A 14,990-nucleotide genomic window follows, 5' to 3' on the forward strand; every position below is an offset into this window, starting at 1 on the left:
GTTCACGTTAGCTGTCAAGTTACCAAGTGTTGGTTCTTAGCAACCAAAGTGTGTAGTTTGGTGTTTGGGGAAACAATTAAAAATACATTTTGAACAGTCTGAAAATAATTTACTTAATGGGTGCTCCAAAATTAACATTACATTGTGAGCTAATGTTAGCATAACTTGTCTAGTTGTTAAATGAGACAAAAATTATACTGATATAACTGAGAACTGAAAGAGACCTGATGTTGAAATGACTGACGCACAACAAGTGTTTGTGGATAAATTTATTGACTTTACATTGACTGTCAGTCAGGTAGTGTATAGATAATAAAACACAAGCCTCACATATAAAACTTTAGGCGTCTAAGAGAAGCGGCGACTGTAAACAGGAATATGGCGTGCTGCTGTAACACTGAGGCTCCGGGCAAACGTGGAGTCACGGCTCAGATCATGGCGAAGTTTAACCACTGTAGTCAGACAGAGAAAACAAGCAGACTGGGTTAGATCAGTTTCTGGTTCTTAGTTAAACACATTGTAGGTGCGTGTTTGTTTGCTCTCATCACCTGGTTGAAGTTGAGCTCGATGGAGCCGCTGTCATGAGCATCGAGCTTCTTAAAAATCTCTGTGGACAAAGATTTTCACACATCAGAGTTTTCTGCCACTTTTCAAAGTTGAAGCTGAACAAACTGACTCTGGAACCAGGCAGGATTCACTTGTTTGTGGCCCCGGGGGAAATCCTCCTTATCACTGCATATCTAATTATTACATAAAATATAGCAAATTATTATATTATAAATTAGAGTATCTTTCTTTCCCCCGTTAGCCGTCATTCTGTGTACATTAGATAAATGAACGGTCGACTCACTGAACATCATCTCCAGCCTCATCAGACAGCCCACAAAGTTGTCGAAGTCAATGGTCATGTTGGGGTCGGAGTACCGAGCCACCAGCAGCTGGTAGATGGTGTTATTGAGAGTGAAACCTGGAGGAGGACGACAGGAGGAGTTACCGTGGAGCAGACAGTACAACCATCATGCTAACGTGGACACCTCTGAAAATATCTTGTTTTCTGTTGTCATTGATTTTCAACATGAAAACATAAGGCGTAAAAGATTCACAGCATAAAAGATGGTTTCAAATTGACTGACATTAGCATGGACTATGCTACAGCTATCAGAATACTACTTTTAATCGAAATCACCCACCACAAATCTACAGTTTAATTGTGTTTAAATGTGCGATTAGCTTGATTAGGTTGATTTAAGGTAGCTTAGCCACACCCAATCCTGACAAATCCACAGAGCTGAGATGGTAGTAACTGCAGTTCTGCTAAGCTAGGCTAGTTAGCTTTTAGCAGGACCGGATTAGCTGGTGTTTATCTCCCTGTGGGCTAACAAACTCAGGTCATCAAAAAGACACATTTTTGACAGGATGACAGGAAACAGACGAGGGAAACAAGTAAATTTAGCACTAGCTAGGGATTTAGCCAAAGTCTAGCGTGGCTATCTCAGCAGTTAGCTTTAACTTGACATGGTTTTCCTGTTTTAGCTGATTAGTTAACAACCAGGGAAGTTACAGCAGGTTTTTTTACTTGTTGTATACAGTAGTGTAATGCTACCATCACAAATGGTTTTGCTCAGTTTCTAATACAGCAAAAAAATATTTCTCTAACATGCCCTTTTTTCATGTTAAAACAAGATATTTTTATGTCATGAGAACTTCATTTTCATGTTATTACTACATACTATTTTTTTTTTTTGTAATTTTTTGTTGGGGATTTTGTGCCTTTACTATAGATCAGTGGAGACTGATAGGGGGCAGAGAGAGGGGAAGGGGAGAGAGGGGAATGACATGCAGGAAAGAGTCAGGATTCGAACCTGCTAAGAGCATCTTGTGCTCACGTTGTATGTGCCCTAACCACTCGACTACCGGGCCGCCCCATATTATTTTTTATTTTAAATAGAAACTGTCCTTGTTGAAAAAAAAAAAGTTTCTTTTTCCGATTATTATGGAAAACCAATGTCTCAGTAAACAGACAGTGTGACGTCTAATCTACGTGTAAAACAAATGTCAAAATGTCAAACACCAGACACTGATATTATTTTTACTGTAGTTTGGTTTTCTAGGACAGGACAGAGCTTCTAATGCTAATACAGCTGCTCCTCAGCAGGATGTAACGTACCATCATCATCATCATCAGTGTACTGACAGTAAAATGTGGAGAGTCCAGACAGCAGCAGCAGAGGGAAACACACAGACACATTTTTTTAGTTCTGATAGAAATACAGAGAATACAGAGGAGAGAGAAGCTGTTAGTGAGCAGAGTCAGAAATCCACATGAAAACATCTTCCTCATTCCTCAGGAGGCTGGGAGGAGCACACATTCACTTCTGCTGTTTAACCAGAGTTTTCCTGCAGAAACAGGAGGAGGTTTCTGTTGTGTCAAAGGGAAATCCCGACTCACTCAGCCCTGACATCAAACACATTGAGCTGTTTCTCTGGAAGCAGCAGAGATCTGATCAAAGAGCAAATACACAAGACGAAGCATCTGAGCAAACAGTCACTGGTAAACCTTCAGCAGGAAATACCTCAGGAAACACTGTTCCTGTCAATCAACAGGAGAGAGCATCTGCTGAGAGGTTAATTTACCAGAGAGAGAGACTGATGCTGCAGAGATTCTCCAGAGTCCTCACTGAGTCAGACCTGGACTCACAGACATGAAACATCATAATCTCTGATGTCCCTCCAAAATAAAGCTCCAGAGAAACAGAGGCTGCAGAACTTCACTGAGAATCCTCCTGTTTCCTTCAGTGTCATAGTGATCCAGAGACATCATGATACACTGCAGACAGGAGCTGATCACAGCGGATCACAGCTGATTCAGCTGATAACTGATCACAGCTGATCACAACTGATCACAACTGATTCATCTCAGTCTGACATCTCATCACGTTTCTGTCAGATAAGAGTTATCACTCACATCAACTTTCCAGTTGTAATCACATCAATTTCACGAATTGAAAGTGTTTAAAAGTTTAAATCAACCAATCAGATCGCTGCTGACAGAATGAAAACTGAACCGATTCATCCTGAAGTGTGTGTGCTCTGTGGTCAGTCAGCCTGAGGCATCTGCACCAAATCACATCAGAGAAAGTCCAGATTTTAACAAGCACAGTTGAAGCAGATCCCAGAGCTCAGTCCTGAACAACAGTGAGGAGGTCAGAGGTCGACACAACAGAGGGAATCTAAGCTGCCACAGCAAACAATCAAAGACACAAACAAAGACCTGGTTCAGGTGGAGGACTCAGAGAACTGGTCTGAGTTCTGTATCAGTCCAACATTTCCTGCAGAAGAAGAGGAAGAAATAAAACCTGACCTGCGTCTTTGAAGGCGACTCTCATCTCTGGAGTGCTCATAGTGCCGGAGTTATCAGAGTCGTTCTTCTTGTAGATGGACTACACACACACACACACACACACACACACACACACACACACACACACACACAGGTGTTGGTTGATGTTTGTGAAACGATGAGGTACAGTCACACATCTGGATGTAAAGGTGACATCTCACCAGGTATCTCTGAACCTTCTTCCACAGCGTGGCGAATTCTCCGAGGCCGAGCTTCCCGTTCCCGCTGTCCTGCTGCAGGTTAAAGATCACTCACTTTGTTCTGTGGGAGGAGCTAATACATCACTGCTGCACAGGTGTGGAACAACAGGTACGTGTCATTTCTCAAAATCTGCTGCTGCTTCACAATGAAAACATGTTGTAAGTTTAACTGTTATTTTAAATTCAGGTGCTGTAGAAGAGGCTGATGGTGTTCACCTCCCTGAGAGGAAACACTGAACAAACAGCTGTATGCAGATGTTTGACAAAGAAAAGGGCCTGAGCCTGCAGTCAGCGCTGAGGGCAGCACAGCCACATCAGCTGTTCTCCACACCACCTGTTCCAGGCAGCGCTGAACACCTGAGACAGGTGAGTCTTCACCTGCAGCACTGTGGAGCAGAACCGTCATCAACAATCTTTATGCTTCATGAATGAACGTCACTGCAGTGAACTGTCAGATGATGACACATCACAGGATACATCCATCAGGTTGACCATGATCCTGCAGGTCTCCATACTGAAGCCGTCGGTCTTGATGTCAGTTCCTGTGAAAACACAGGAAGTTAAAGCTGCAGCTGATCAGGTGTTTTCAGGTGTGTTCAGGTGAAACGTGTCCAAGCTTTACTTTCACTCACGTTTGGCCACGATCTTGTTCATGATGGTCTTCAGCTCCACCGCAGAGATCTCCATGTCCTGAAACACAACACAGATCAAAGCAGGTGGTTACACACCTGAGCACACGGCCCTGCAGCACACAGGTGACCTGCCACACCTGTGGTCAGCTGATGAAGCTTCACTGACTCCTCCTCCGTGTTCAACACTTACGTCTCCAGCCAGTTTAGTGAACAGGCCCCTGAATCCTGCGTCCACCTCCTCATCAGACACCGTCTCCTGCACATCAAACAAAACTTTATTGACTCCGCAGAACAGACACAGGTACCAAACAGCTGACTCAGTGATGACATAGTCCTGGGATCTTCTTCACTTCTATGTATGGAAGCAAAAAAAGGCCAAAAAGATTTGAATCTTAAATGAAACTGAAAACTTTACTGTGAAATGTTTGCACCACAGAAAACTTTATTTTGAAATGGAAACACTACCGAATTAGAGTCCTGGAGTATTTTACCTTGAAAGAACGTTAATGAACGTTAGTGTCTTTAGTTTAGAGAAGAAAAATCCTCTTTTGCAATTTTAAAATGATGATTACATTTTCTCCTCACTATTTAAAATAAATTTAATTTACACACTTTTGCATCAAAAATTTCTTTCAGTTAAAAATCATCAGATGATGTCAGATTAGTCAGAATATATACAAAGATAATCAATAATCGTCAATCAGTCTGTAAAGACTTAGCTTGGAACTGTATTTTCAAAGTAAAGGTCTAAAACAGGTTTCTCTGCTGACTCCACCCACAGCAGCTCATCACTCACCTGCTGCTCTGATCTGAATCTGCAGAGGTAACACACTGAGCACAGGTAAGCACCTCGCACAACATGCACACACAACACAACACAACTGGAACTGCACTGACTGTTAACTGCTGCTGCTGTGTGTGTGAGTGTGTTGGGTGTGAGTGTGTCTGTGTGTTTGTGTGTGTGTGTGTGTGTGTGTGTGTGTGTGTGAGTGCGTGTGTGTGTGTGTGTGTGTGTGTGCGTGTGAGTGCGTGTGTGCGTGTGTGTGAGTGTGTGTGTGTGTGTGTGTGTGTGTGTGTGTATGTGAGTGCGTGTGTGTGTGTGTTAACGTGGTCATTGTTACTCACGTCCTCCAGGTCGGCGTGGACCGGGTCGTCACAGGGTCTGATAGGACAGAGACCAGACACCTGAGTCAGAGTCCACCTTCACCACACACACACACGCACTCACACACACACACAAAGGGTCTATGTCTCTGTGAGGAAACGAGGAATCCTCCCCCACCCCCTCCAAGCAAACCAAACAGGTCTCAGACTCTGCATTCAGACCCACATGAGGGACCACAGAGGGTTTTTGTACCAACTATGTGGACTAGGCTGCAGAATCTGGACAGGATCAGGTCTTTGGACTTCTGCTCCCCCTCCTTTCACTTCCCCCCACAAACACACCAGTGTCAGTCTGGATCAGGGTCTTACTGGGTCTCTGTCTGCTTCTCGGAGAACACCCGGATGCAGAAGTCCCCGTTGAGGTGGGGCTCGAAGGTGGAGGGGACGATCAGGTACTCTCCAGGTGGCAGCTTGAAGCGGGAGCTGACCTCACGCAGGTTGATGAAGGTTTCTGACCTCGCCGTCTGAGCGTGTGTCAGGAAGTAGTTTTTATCCAGGTGGACCTCCCGCTGCCCGTGGAACTGAGGGGTGGGGTAGGGGGGTGGGGTAGGGGGGACAGCCAATCAGAGCAACTTTAGAAAAGCGGGAAATGGAAAGAAGACAGAGACTAAAACCACAGTATCATCCTTTTAATCACGTTTTTCTGATGTCAACTACGACTCATTTTTCTCAGGAGAATAAAAGGTGGGAGGTGTCCTGTGGGGGATGGGGGGGTTCTAATGTTTGACCTTTGCCCTTTGACCTGTGCTGAGGGTCCAGTGCTCACCTGTTGTGGAACCTGAAACCAGACAGAGACAGTGGGTTTCAAGTACTTACAAAAAGACACAAAGTAACCATAGCAACAATCACACACACTGTGGGTAACCACAGCAACAACGTTATCTTAGGCTCTTCTTCCGGGCTCACCTCGTAGATGGCGAACCCGATGGTGTGCATGTCCTCTCCCTGTTTGCGCAGCCTCCTGCGGTTCTTCTGGATCAGACCGACCACGAAGCTGCAGCCCACCTCGCCATCGTCGGGGTCATCGTCCTCCTCCTCCAGCTTGATCACAAACTGAGGGTTTGTCCAGAACGTGTCTGTGGACAGGAGACAGGTTCCAGTTAGATCAGGATCTCTGCTGGGAACCTTCACTTCCTGTATTGATTTGACTGTGAATGTGAATTGAACCAATCATGTCTGAGAGAACCCGGTCTAGACTAACAGGGGTGGTTCCTGCAGCCCCCCGCCGTGGACCCTCTCCTCCAGTTGCCGTCGAACTTGCTGACGCTCCAGTGTTTGACTGAGTCGTCCTCAATGGTGTCAGGGGTCAGGGTGCATACCTCGATACGAGAGTAGTGACGCAGGAAGTCACTGAAGGACATCCTGCAGAGATAGGACAGAGAAGAGCGCTCACTCCTAGCGACCTTTGACACCTAACCTCTCACTGTCCAAGACTCAACCTACCAGAACTCTCCATCCTCTGCGTTGGCATGTGGACAGTCTCCCTGCACGTAGTTCCACTCAGAGGATCTGTATGAGCACAGTAACACAACATTAACACAACAGAAACACAAGCTCAGTAAACACAGACAGAGAGAGCAGAGTTTGACCTGCTTGTCCTTGTGTGTGTGTTGTGTATTTTTCTCAGTGTATGTAGCTGTGTTATGTTGTGTGTAGATGTGTGGTTGTCATGGTTACCCGTCACTCCAGGCTCCGGTCCACTCCACCTGACCCCAGGGGTTCCTCATCCTCACCAGCTTCTCCTGTCGACCGCGGTAGTTCACCTGGAACCAACCACACAAAGCACCGTTTCATTCCTCTGGGTCATGTGACCTCATCTGACTTCCTCTTACATCATCAGGACGTGACGTTACCTCCACGGCACCGGTCAGAGAGTAGGCGTGGCCTTTCACCAGCTTCTGACGAGTGACGGCTTCTGAGTCTGCAGCGCTAGTGATCTACACAGAAAGATGAGTCAGTGTGTCATCATCATCTTCATCATCATCATCTTCTTCATCATTGACAACATTCCGACCACACAGTAAAATGATTCGTTTCCTCAGAACGTCGTCTGTGAAGATGAAGATGAGACGTTCATTGTCATCTCTTCTACTTCCTGTTCTGTTGATGTGAACACTGTGACGGTTTAAAGCATACGTTGTCACATGTCGTCACACCACGTCACACCTCGTCACACCTCGTCACAGGTCGTAAAAGTAAACATGATGTGATGATTTGTTGACTCACGTCAATGGAGCAGCCCAGCAGCGCTCCGGCCTCCAGGGCCTTCTTGATGATCTGGAACAGATTGGACGGAGGTCGCTGGAGGTCGTAGTTCTCAGCGATGCCACCGGTGAAATCCTCAAAGCCCTCTGTGGTCGAACCACCAGACAACGCCTCGTAGCAGCCATTCACCCTGCAGCGAGAACACAGACAGCGGCAGGGGAGGGTCAAACTACACCCAGGACAACACACCTGTGTGTGTGGCCACTTGCTGGTCGTCTGTGCAACACTGACGTTCACTTTAACTACACTGACTGCAGAATCTACACATATGCAGACGATGCAGTTGTTTACTGAGGAGTGAGGCTGAGCTCAGAGGTCAGTGCAGCACTTCTCCAGACCTCTGAATCAACATCACAGATTTATTCTAACACTTCTGCTGGTGTACAGGTGAGGATGAAGAGTGTTGAAGAATGTCAGTGTCACCTTCCTGTTTAGCGATGTTTGCAGGTGAGCAGGTTGTTTTGGTGAGCTAACAGACCTGGTCTCAGACCTGGAGCTGGTCTCTGTGGTTGGTCTGCTCAATGTCAAAGGACTAAAGAACATATTAACCTTTAACTAATAATTCTCTACCACTGAACAGTGATTATTTGTGACATCACTAAAAACCGGTTAAAAGAGAAAATAATGACGATCAGTTAAACGTGATGTTCCGTGTTCCCAGAGTTCAGATGTAAACTCTACAGGGAAGTGATGGACAGCACTAACAGACTCAGACAGACAGTCATCGTCCTCCTCAGTCCTGTTCCACAGGTTGTTGGTTGTGACTAGAAAGTTGTCGGGTTGAATCTCTGTCTGTCTCTTACTTGGCGTAGGCCTTCTCCAGCAGAGCGCTCCAGAACTCCCTCCCCTCCGCAGAGTGGACGAACAATAGCTCTCCATCTTTGACTGGCAGACGGTCGTCGATCACCACGTCCACCCACTCCCCGAACTGCCAGAACTACACACACACGCACACACACTGCAGGTAACCATAGCAACAGTACTGAAGCTTCAGCTAAGTGTCCTGTCGTTGCCTTGAACTCATCATATATGGAAGTTACTGGCTGTCTTTTACCACAGTTCACACAAACTCATGCTGACATCCAGCATCTGTTACCTGGAAGTGGAAGATGCCAGCGTAGTCGTCACCAAAGCCCTGGTCGGTGGGAACCACTCTGGCCATCACATATTCATTCAGGGTCAGTGAAGCGATGGCCGCCAACAGCCAGCAGTCACCTGGACAGAAAGGACAAGGCTCAGTAACAACACCAACAGAGTGAGAACCAACCCAGGACCCACTGGTCCTGGTCCAAATGGTATCCAGTCCAATCAGGTCTGGTCGGTCCTGCTGTTCTGCAGAATCAGTATCAGGAGAGAAGAAGTTGGTAAGAGAAGCTCAGGTGAGACACTGTCAGGTGAGACACCTGCTTCTTGCTGTGATGCTGCTGCCGTAATCATAAAACATGAGCTCAGTTTGATGTGATGAACAAACACAGACTCTTATTTTAACGTGATAATATACGACATCATATTTATCTGTGCTCTGCTCCTGTGGACGGAGACGTTCCTGTCAGGGGACATCTGCAGCCCTGAACGGCTGTCATTACAAACACTGATCTAATGCCACAGTCAATACGAACACAATCATAACACAATACTAACAATACTAACACAATCATAACACAATCATAACACAATACTAATACAATACGAATACAATTATAACACAATCATAACACAATACTAATACAATTATAACACAATTATATCACAATACTAACAATATTAACACAATCACAACACAATCATAACACAATACTAACACAATTATATCACAATACTAAGAATTATAACACAATAGTAACACAACATAACACACAGAGGCACAAGATAATGTGAAAGTAACTGACAGCCACATGTTGTTGAAGCTGCAGTGGTTTCAGTCCAGTTCATTTTAAGTGAACTGGTTTCTAATGTGAACAGTCAGTCCAGTTCAGTCCAGTTCAGTCCAGTCTGATCCACCACCAAGATACTGAGTGAGAAGATGAACCACAGCTTCCTCCTGACTGTAACAGCTGGTGTCAGACGAACCTTAACCTCAAACCTCTGGAACTGAACTGTCTCTTTAAACCACATCATCAGGCTCCGCCCCCTGAGCTCCTCCTGATAACTACAGTAAGAACTGGTGATATTTCTCTCTTCCAGTCACTGAGCCTCCTCTGAAACTGTTTGGAGCCCCCCTGGTGAGACCCCCTCCCACTCTGCCAACATCTGGTCACACAAAGTCTGTTGAGCTACAACAACACAACTACAACACAAACAGAACCATCTGCTTCAAACTGGAGTTTGTTGTCAAACAAAGAAACTCATAGTTTTGTTCCATGAATTAAAACCATGAGAGGAAAAAACAGCCTGACCACAAATATCCTCTGAGCGTGTCCAACAGCGAGAGGTCTCACTCTGCACTGAATTCCTGGACTGACTGACTTTAGGTTTGACAGACTGGAAACGTTTGGAGAATTTGTCGAGTCTTGTTTCAGTTGAATTCAAATGTTTCCGCGTGTGACAACAAATCAGTTACACAACTACACAACAACAAGACGAGTCAGAGATCTGCTGCGGTTTAACGAAGGCACGACAGGCTGCTGACTCACACACCACAGCCCACAGGGTGTGTGTGGGTCTGTGTTTGTGTGTGTGTGTGTCTCTGTGTTTGTCTGTATGCGTGTATGCGTGTGAGTGTGTGTGTGTCTGTGTGTATGCGCGTGTGTGTCCATCTGTGTGTGTGTATGTGTGTGTCTGTGTGTATGTGTGTGTGTTACTGTGTGTGAGGGTGTGTCCTCATTGGTTGACAGCTCATCCCCCCAACCCCCCTCTCTCTCTGATGTTTGAGTCTCTCGCCCTCCAACAATAGCTGGCAGACCTCTTCCTGTCTTACTCCTTCCTGCTCGGCCAATCAGGGCTCAGAGTGGCAGCGCCCTCTAATTACAGCAGATCCAGGTTCAGTCTGCTGGTTCTCATTATGTTCTCTGGTTCTAAATGTTCTGCTGTTAACACAGTTTGGTTCTGTGATGATCCACTCACTCAGACAACTGTGCAACATTTATTCTTTCATTTCATGTCGTTTTAAACTTTAAATATAAAACAGATTTTAATGTTTTTACCAAAAAGTAAAATAAAACTAATGTTTTTAATATGGACTAATAGATTAAATAAAGAATGAATTAACACACTTATTGACACCTCACCTGCATCATCTGACATCATTTCTTCTTCTATTACAGTTCAATACTTCCTGTTTCCCTCCACAGAGCAGTGACAGCAGCTCTCAGTGACCTCTGATCTCAGGAGGAGTTCAGACAGCCCACTCACCTGACAGCGTACCTTTCTACCTGTCTGCACATGAGCAGCAGCTCCTTAATCTGATTTAAAAACTGACTGTGAGCTATGGGCTGTGGTGCATTCAGGGACAGTCAGGAAAACTCACCCAGAGCTCCCTGGCAGATGTCGGTCCTGGTGGCTCCACCTACGATGAACTCAGGGTTAGAGACCAGTTCCTGAAGGACGACGGAGACAGAGATGAGTCTGATGGTCGAGTGGTTAGTGAGCAAACCAGCTGGTTTCCGGTTTGACTCCCGGCCCTCTCTGCATGTCATTCTATCTCCACTGACACTGACTAATAAAGACGTAACATTAGAAGATAACTGAAACACGAACAGGTCAAAAGACTGAGCTGTGATTTCAGCTGGATTTACTGTAAAATGATCAGAGAGAGAGACAGAGAGAGAGATGGGGGGGGGACAGGAGACTCTGTCTTTCGGTCTGTCTTTTTTGAAGAAAGTCACTAAAGGGTCTGAAATAAAAACTGGATCTGCTGTAAACCCCTGATTTTTAAAGAGCAGCAGAGTTTTCTGGTCAAGTTATTTTCAATAAATTCCAAAAATATCAGTGAAAACATTCAACAATTTCAAACTGACAGTTACTGTCAGGTCTGACACTTCCAGCAACAACTGTGACCTTTTCTTACTCTTAATATTATTATTATTATTATTAAAGAGCTGTTTGTCAGTTTTCTCTGCAGGTGAACGTGTTTTCTTTTCAGCAGCAGGTGGAGGTGATGGTCACCTGTAAAGAGCTTCAGTCATCGTTGAAGTTACAAGGCCAGAAGTTATAACACGTCTTCAGGACAGACTGGAGACTACAGTGAGGAGACGGGCTGGGGTTAGCTGGTTAGCATGCTAACTTCAGTAGAGTTAACATTGGAGTCTGTCTCCACCTCTGGAGACAGATGTTGGTGAGTAAAGAATGAAGTTTGATGCTGAACTCACGTTTCCTTAGACTGGTGAGTAAACAGCTGCAAGTGCTAACGTTAGCTATGTAGCAGTAGCTGAACTTAGAACAGCTGCTTTAATATCTAACGGTTGATTTCTGCAGAGACATATTTGTATATAGCGTCAGTGTATAGTTGTCCCTGATTTATGCATTTTAACATATCAATACAAGATGCAGGATATCATCACTGTACTTATGTAGAGTTTCAGAGAGTTATTCTTATGTGTCTATAAACTGTCCACAGTCAAACTGTGGGTTGTGTCTCATTTAGTCTGGAAATGTTAAAACATGAAACCATGTTGTGGTGCAGTCGCCACTCCCTCCTCTTCCTCTGCTCTCTACTTCCTGCTTCTGACTGAAAACACTCAGAGTGACACATCTGCACGAGGACACATCAGTGAAAAGTACAGTGTGTATCATAGCAGCTCTGGTTCTATTTCAACCCAGTAAAATAAGTTGACTGTAGAAGCAGTGTGTGTGTGTGTGTAATTCTAATAAATTTACTGAAACATATTTAATGGACATTGAAGTAATGTCTCCCTGCAACTCCACACTTCTCCAACCACCACTGTTCCTGAGTGTGTAGTGACTCATCTCTCTGGTATTTAAGATCTCTGGCAGTCTGTGACTCACTGTTTTCATAATAAAATTTTCCTGTTAAATTCCTACAATCATTTATGTGACATTTGTCTGCTGCAGATAATAAAGTCAAACAAACTTTAGGTTTATTTTCACCATCAAAGTAATGATCATTGTGATCACTCTATTGTGTTTTATATGATTTTATTCTCAATATTTCAATAATATTTCTGCAGTAAACACTGTACATACTCTAACTACAGTTGCTGACTTGGATGACGTCATGAGATTTCTGCAGTATAAAGTCTCTGACCTGGTTACAGACTTGGAAATATCTCTGTAATATTTCTGTTGTGTTTTCTCAGATTTAAACAGGAAAATGATTTTGACTTTCTGATTCTCCACCTTTGTCTTTCATCTCGAATGTTCCTGATACACACTGATGTAGAGACTAAAGTGACTCAACAGGGAGTTTTTCCTCCCCCCTGTCGCCAAGCGCTTGCTCTTTGTGGGAACTGTTGGGTTTTTCTCTGTAACAAAGTAAGGTCTTGACCTTACCCTGTAAAGTGCCTTGAGATAATGTATATTATGATTTGGCGCTATACAAATAAAATTGAATTGAATTGAATTGAATTGACTTTATGATCTTCTCTCTGATATCTCTAAAATATTGCTATTAAGATTCCCATAATAATGTTTTTAATTAAATAATTACTATTGAATTAATTTAAAGATAGAAAAAAGAGATATGACTAATGATTTGATATGATAATTAGTCATTTTCTGCTGGCTCCTCTTGTTATGTCTTCTGTCATATTTCTAAAACAGCTCTAATTATAATCCCATTATGTCCCTGCAGAGTGAGAGTGTCTCTGATGCAACTGAACACTGAGCTGATACTGACTTTTCCTGCTAATCCTGTTTCTATTTACGTTAAGATATCTCTGTAACATCTGTAACATCTGTAACATTTGTAACATTTGTATCATCTGTAACACCTGTATCATCTGTAACATCTGTAACATCTGTATCATTTGTAACATTTGTATCATCTGTAACATCTGTATCATCTGTATCATCTGTAACATCTGTAACATCTGTATCATCTGTAACATCTGTATCATCTGTATCATTTGTAACATTTGTATCATCTGTATCATCTGTAACATCTGTATCATCTGTAACATCTGTAACATCTGTATCATCTGTAACATCTGTATCATCTGTATCATTTGTAACATTTGTATCATCTGTATCATCTGTAACATCTGTAACATCTGTATCATCTGTATCATCTGTAACATTTGTATCATCTGTATCATCTGTATCATCTGTAACATCTGTAACATCTGTATCATCTGTAACATTTGTATCATCTGTATCATCTGTATCATCTGTAACATCTGTAACATCTGTATCATCTGTAACATTTGTAACATTTGTATCATTTGTAACATCTGTAACATCTGTATCATCTGTAACATCTGTATCATCTGTATCATTTGTAACATCTGTAACATCTGTATCATCTGTAACATTTGTAACATCTGTAACATCTGTATCATCTGTATCATCTGTAACATTTGTATCATCTGTATCATCTGTAACATCTGTAACATCTGTATCATCTGTAACATCTGTAACATTTGTATCATCTGTAACATCTGTATCATCTGTATCATTTGTAACATCTGTATCATCTGTATCATCTGTAACATCTGTAACATCTGTATCATCTGTAACATTTGTAACATCTGTAACATCTGTATGGTCTCTGTGATAACCAGTTGGTCGCGGCGGGCTGGAGCAGCTCAGTTATGAGTCGCCTCAGGTATTCTGCCAACAAGCGAACCCCCCCCCCTCCTCACCCCGCCACCACAGCCGCCCCGCCCCTCCAACCCCACCCACTCATCCAAGCTAACCCACCCTTTCTGAACCATAACTAAATTCAGGACCAGGCCCGGGTTCTTACCGTGGGCCTCTTCCAGGTGACTCCCCGGGTCTTGTATGAGCTCCGGCCCAGCTCGTTGAAGCCCAGGGCTTCGGGCGCGGCGGGGAAGGTCGGGTCGCAGAAGAGTTTTCCGGCGGAGCGGCACTGCGCCCGCAGAGCCGCGAAGTCCTGGTTCAGGTACCGCACCGCGTTGGCGTTGGTGCCGAACCCCGCGGCCATGGCCCGCTTCTTGGCCAGAGTGGACGCCACGCCGGACATGATGGAGGAGGAGGAGGAGAAGACCCAGAGAGTTTAAAGCGTGAAAAGACTCCGCAGCTTCTTCAGATCTCAGTTTTCCTGCCAGCGCAGATTTTCAGAGTCAGACCTCCGCCCCGACACGGAGCGACAGAGGAGGAGCCAGCTCTCTCTCCTGCTGTCAGACAGGCTCTCTCCACCTCTCTCTCTCTTTAAAACCAGATGACTGACAAAGTAGGAAACAACGACGAGCT

At 44.3% G+C, this 14,990-nt stretch overlaps 1 protein-coding gene across 2 annotated transcripts; it reads right to left on the minus strand.

Annotated features, from left to right (window-relative positions):
• Positions 1 to 254: 254 nt before the first annotated feature.
• LOC139614719 (calpain-2 catalytic subunit-like) lies at positions 255 to 14,760 on the minus strand. Of its 2 annotated transcripts, XM_071472232.1 has the most exons (21): positions 14,524 to 14,760; positions 11,128 to 11,197; positions 8,758 to 8,876; positions 8,465 to 8,598; positions 7,623 to 7,791; positions 7,250 to 7,333; positions 7,074 to 7,159; positions 6,840 to 6,905; positions 6,598 to 6,758; positions 6,303 to 6,472; positions 6,163 to 6,174; positions 5,706 to 5,917; positions 5,358 to 5,394; positions 4,423 to 4,488; positions 4,233 to 4,290; positions 4,078 to 4,142; positions 3,562 to 3,630; positions 3,362 to 3,440; positions 851 to 967; positions 549 to 607; positions 255 to 452 (listed from the first exon to the last, which is right to left on the minus strand). In XM_071472232.1, the coding sequence occupies exons 1-21, from the start codon at positions 14,758 to 14,760 to the stop codon at positions 429 to 431; spliced, it is 2,094 nt and encodes a 697-aa protein (XP_071328333.1). In that variant the 3' UTR covers positions 255 to 428. The 2 variants fall into 2 exon arrangements, with proteins under 2 accessions (XP_071328333.1, XP_071328334.1); XM_071472233.1 differs by lacking the exon at positions 6,163 to 6,174.
• Between the last annotated feature and the right edge of the window lie 230 nt (positions 14,761 to 14,990).

This window comes from Trachinotus anak, unplaced genomic scaffold, assembly GCF_046630095.1.
Source record: "Trachinotus anak isolate AG129_WGS33_773 ecotype Australia unplaced genomic scaffold, CSIRO_AGI_Tana_v1 ptg000036l, whole genome shotgun sequence".
NCBI classification, from domain to species: domain Eukaryota; kingdom Metazoa; phylum Chordata; class Actinopteri; order Carangiformes; family Carangidae; genus Trachinotus; species Trachinotus anak.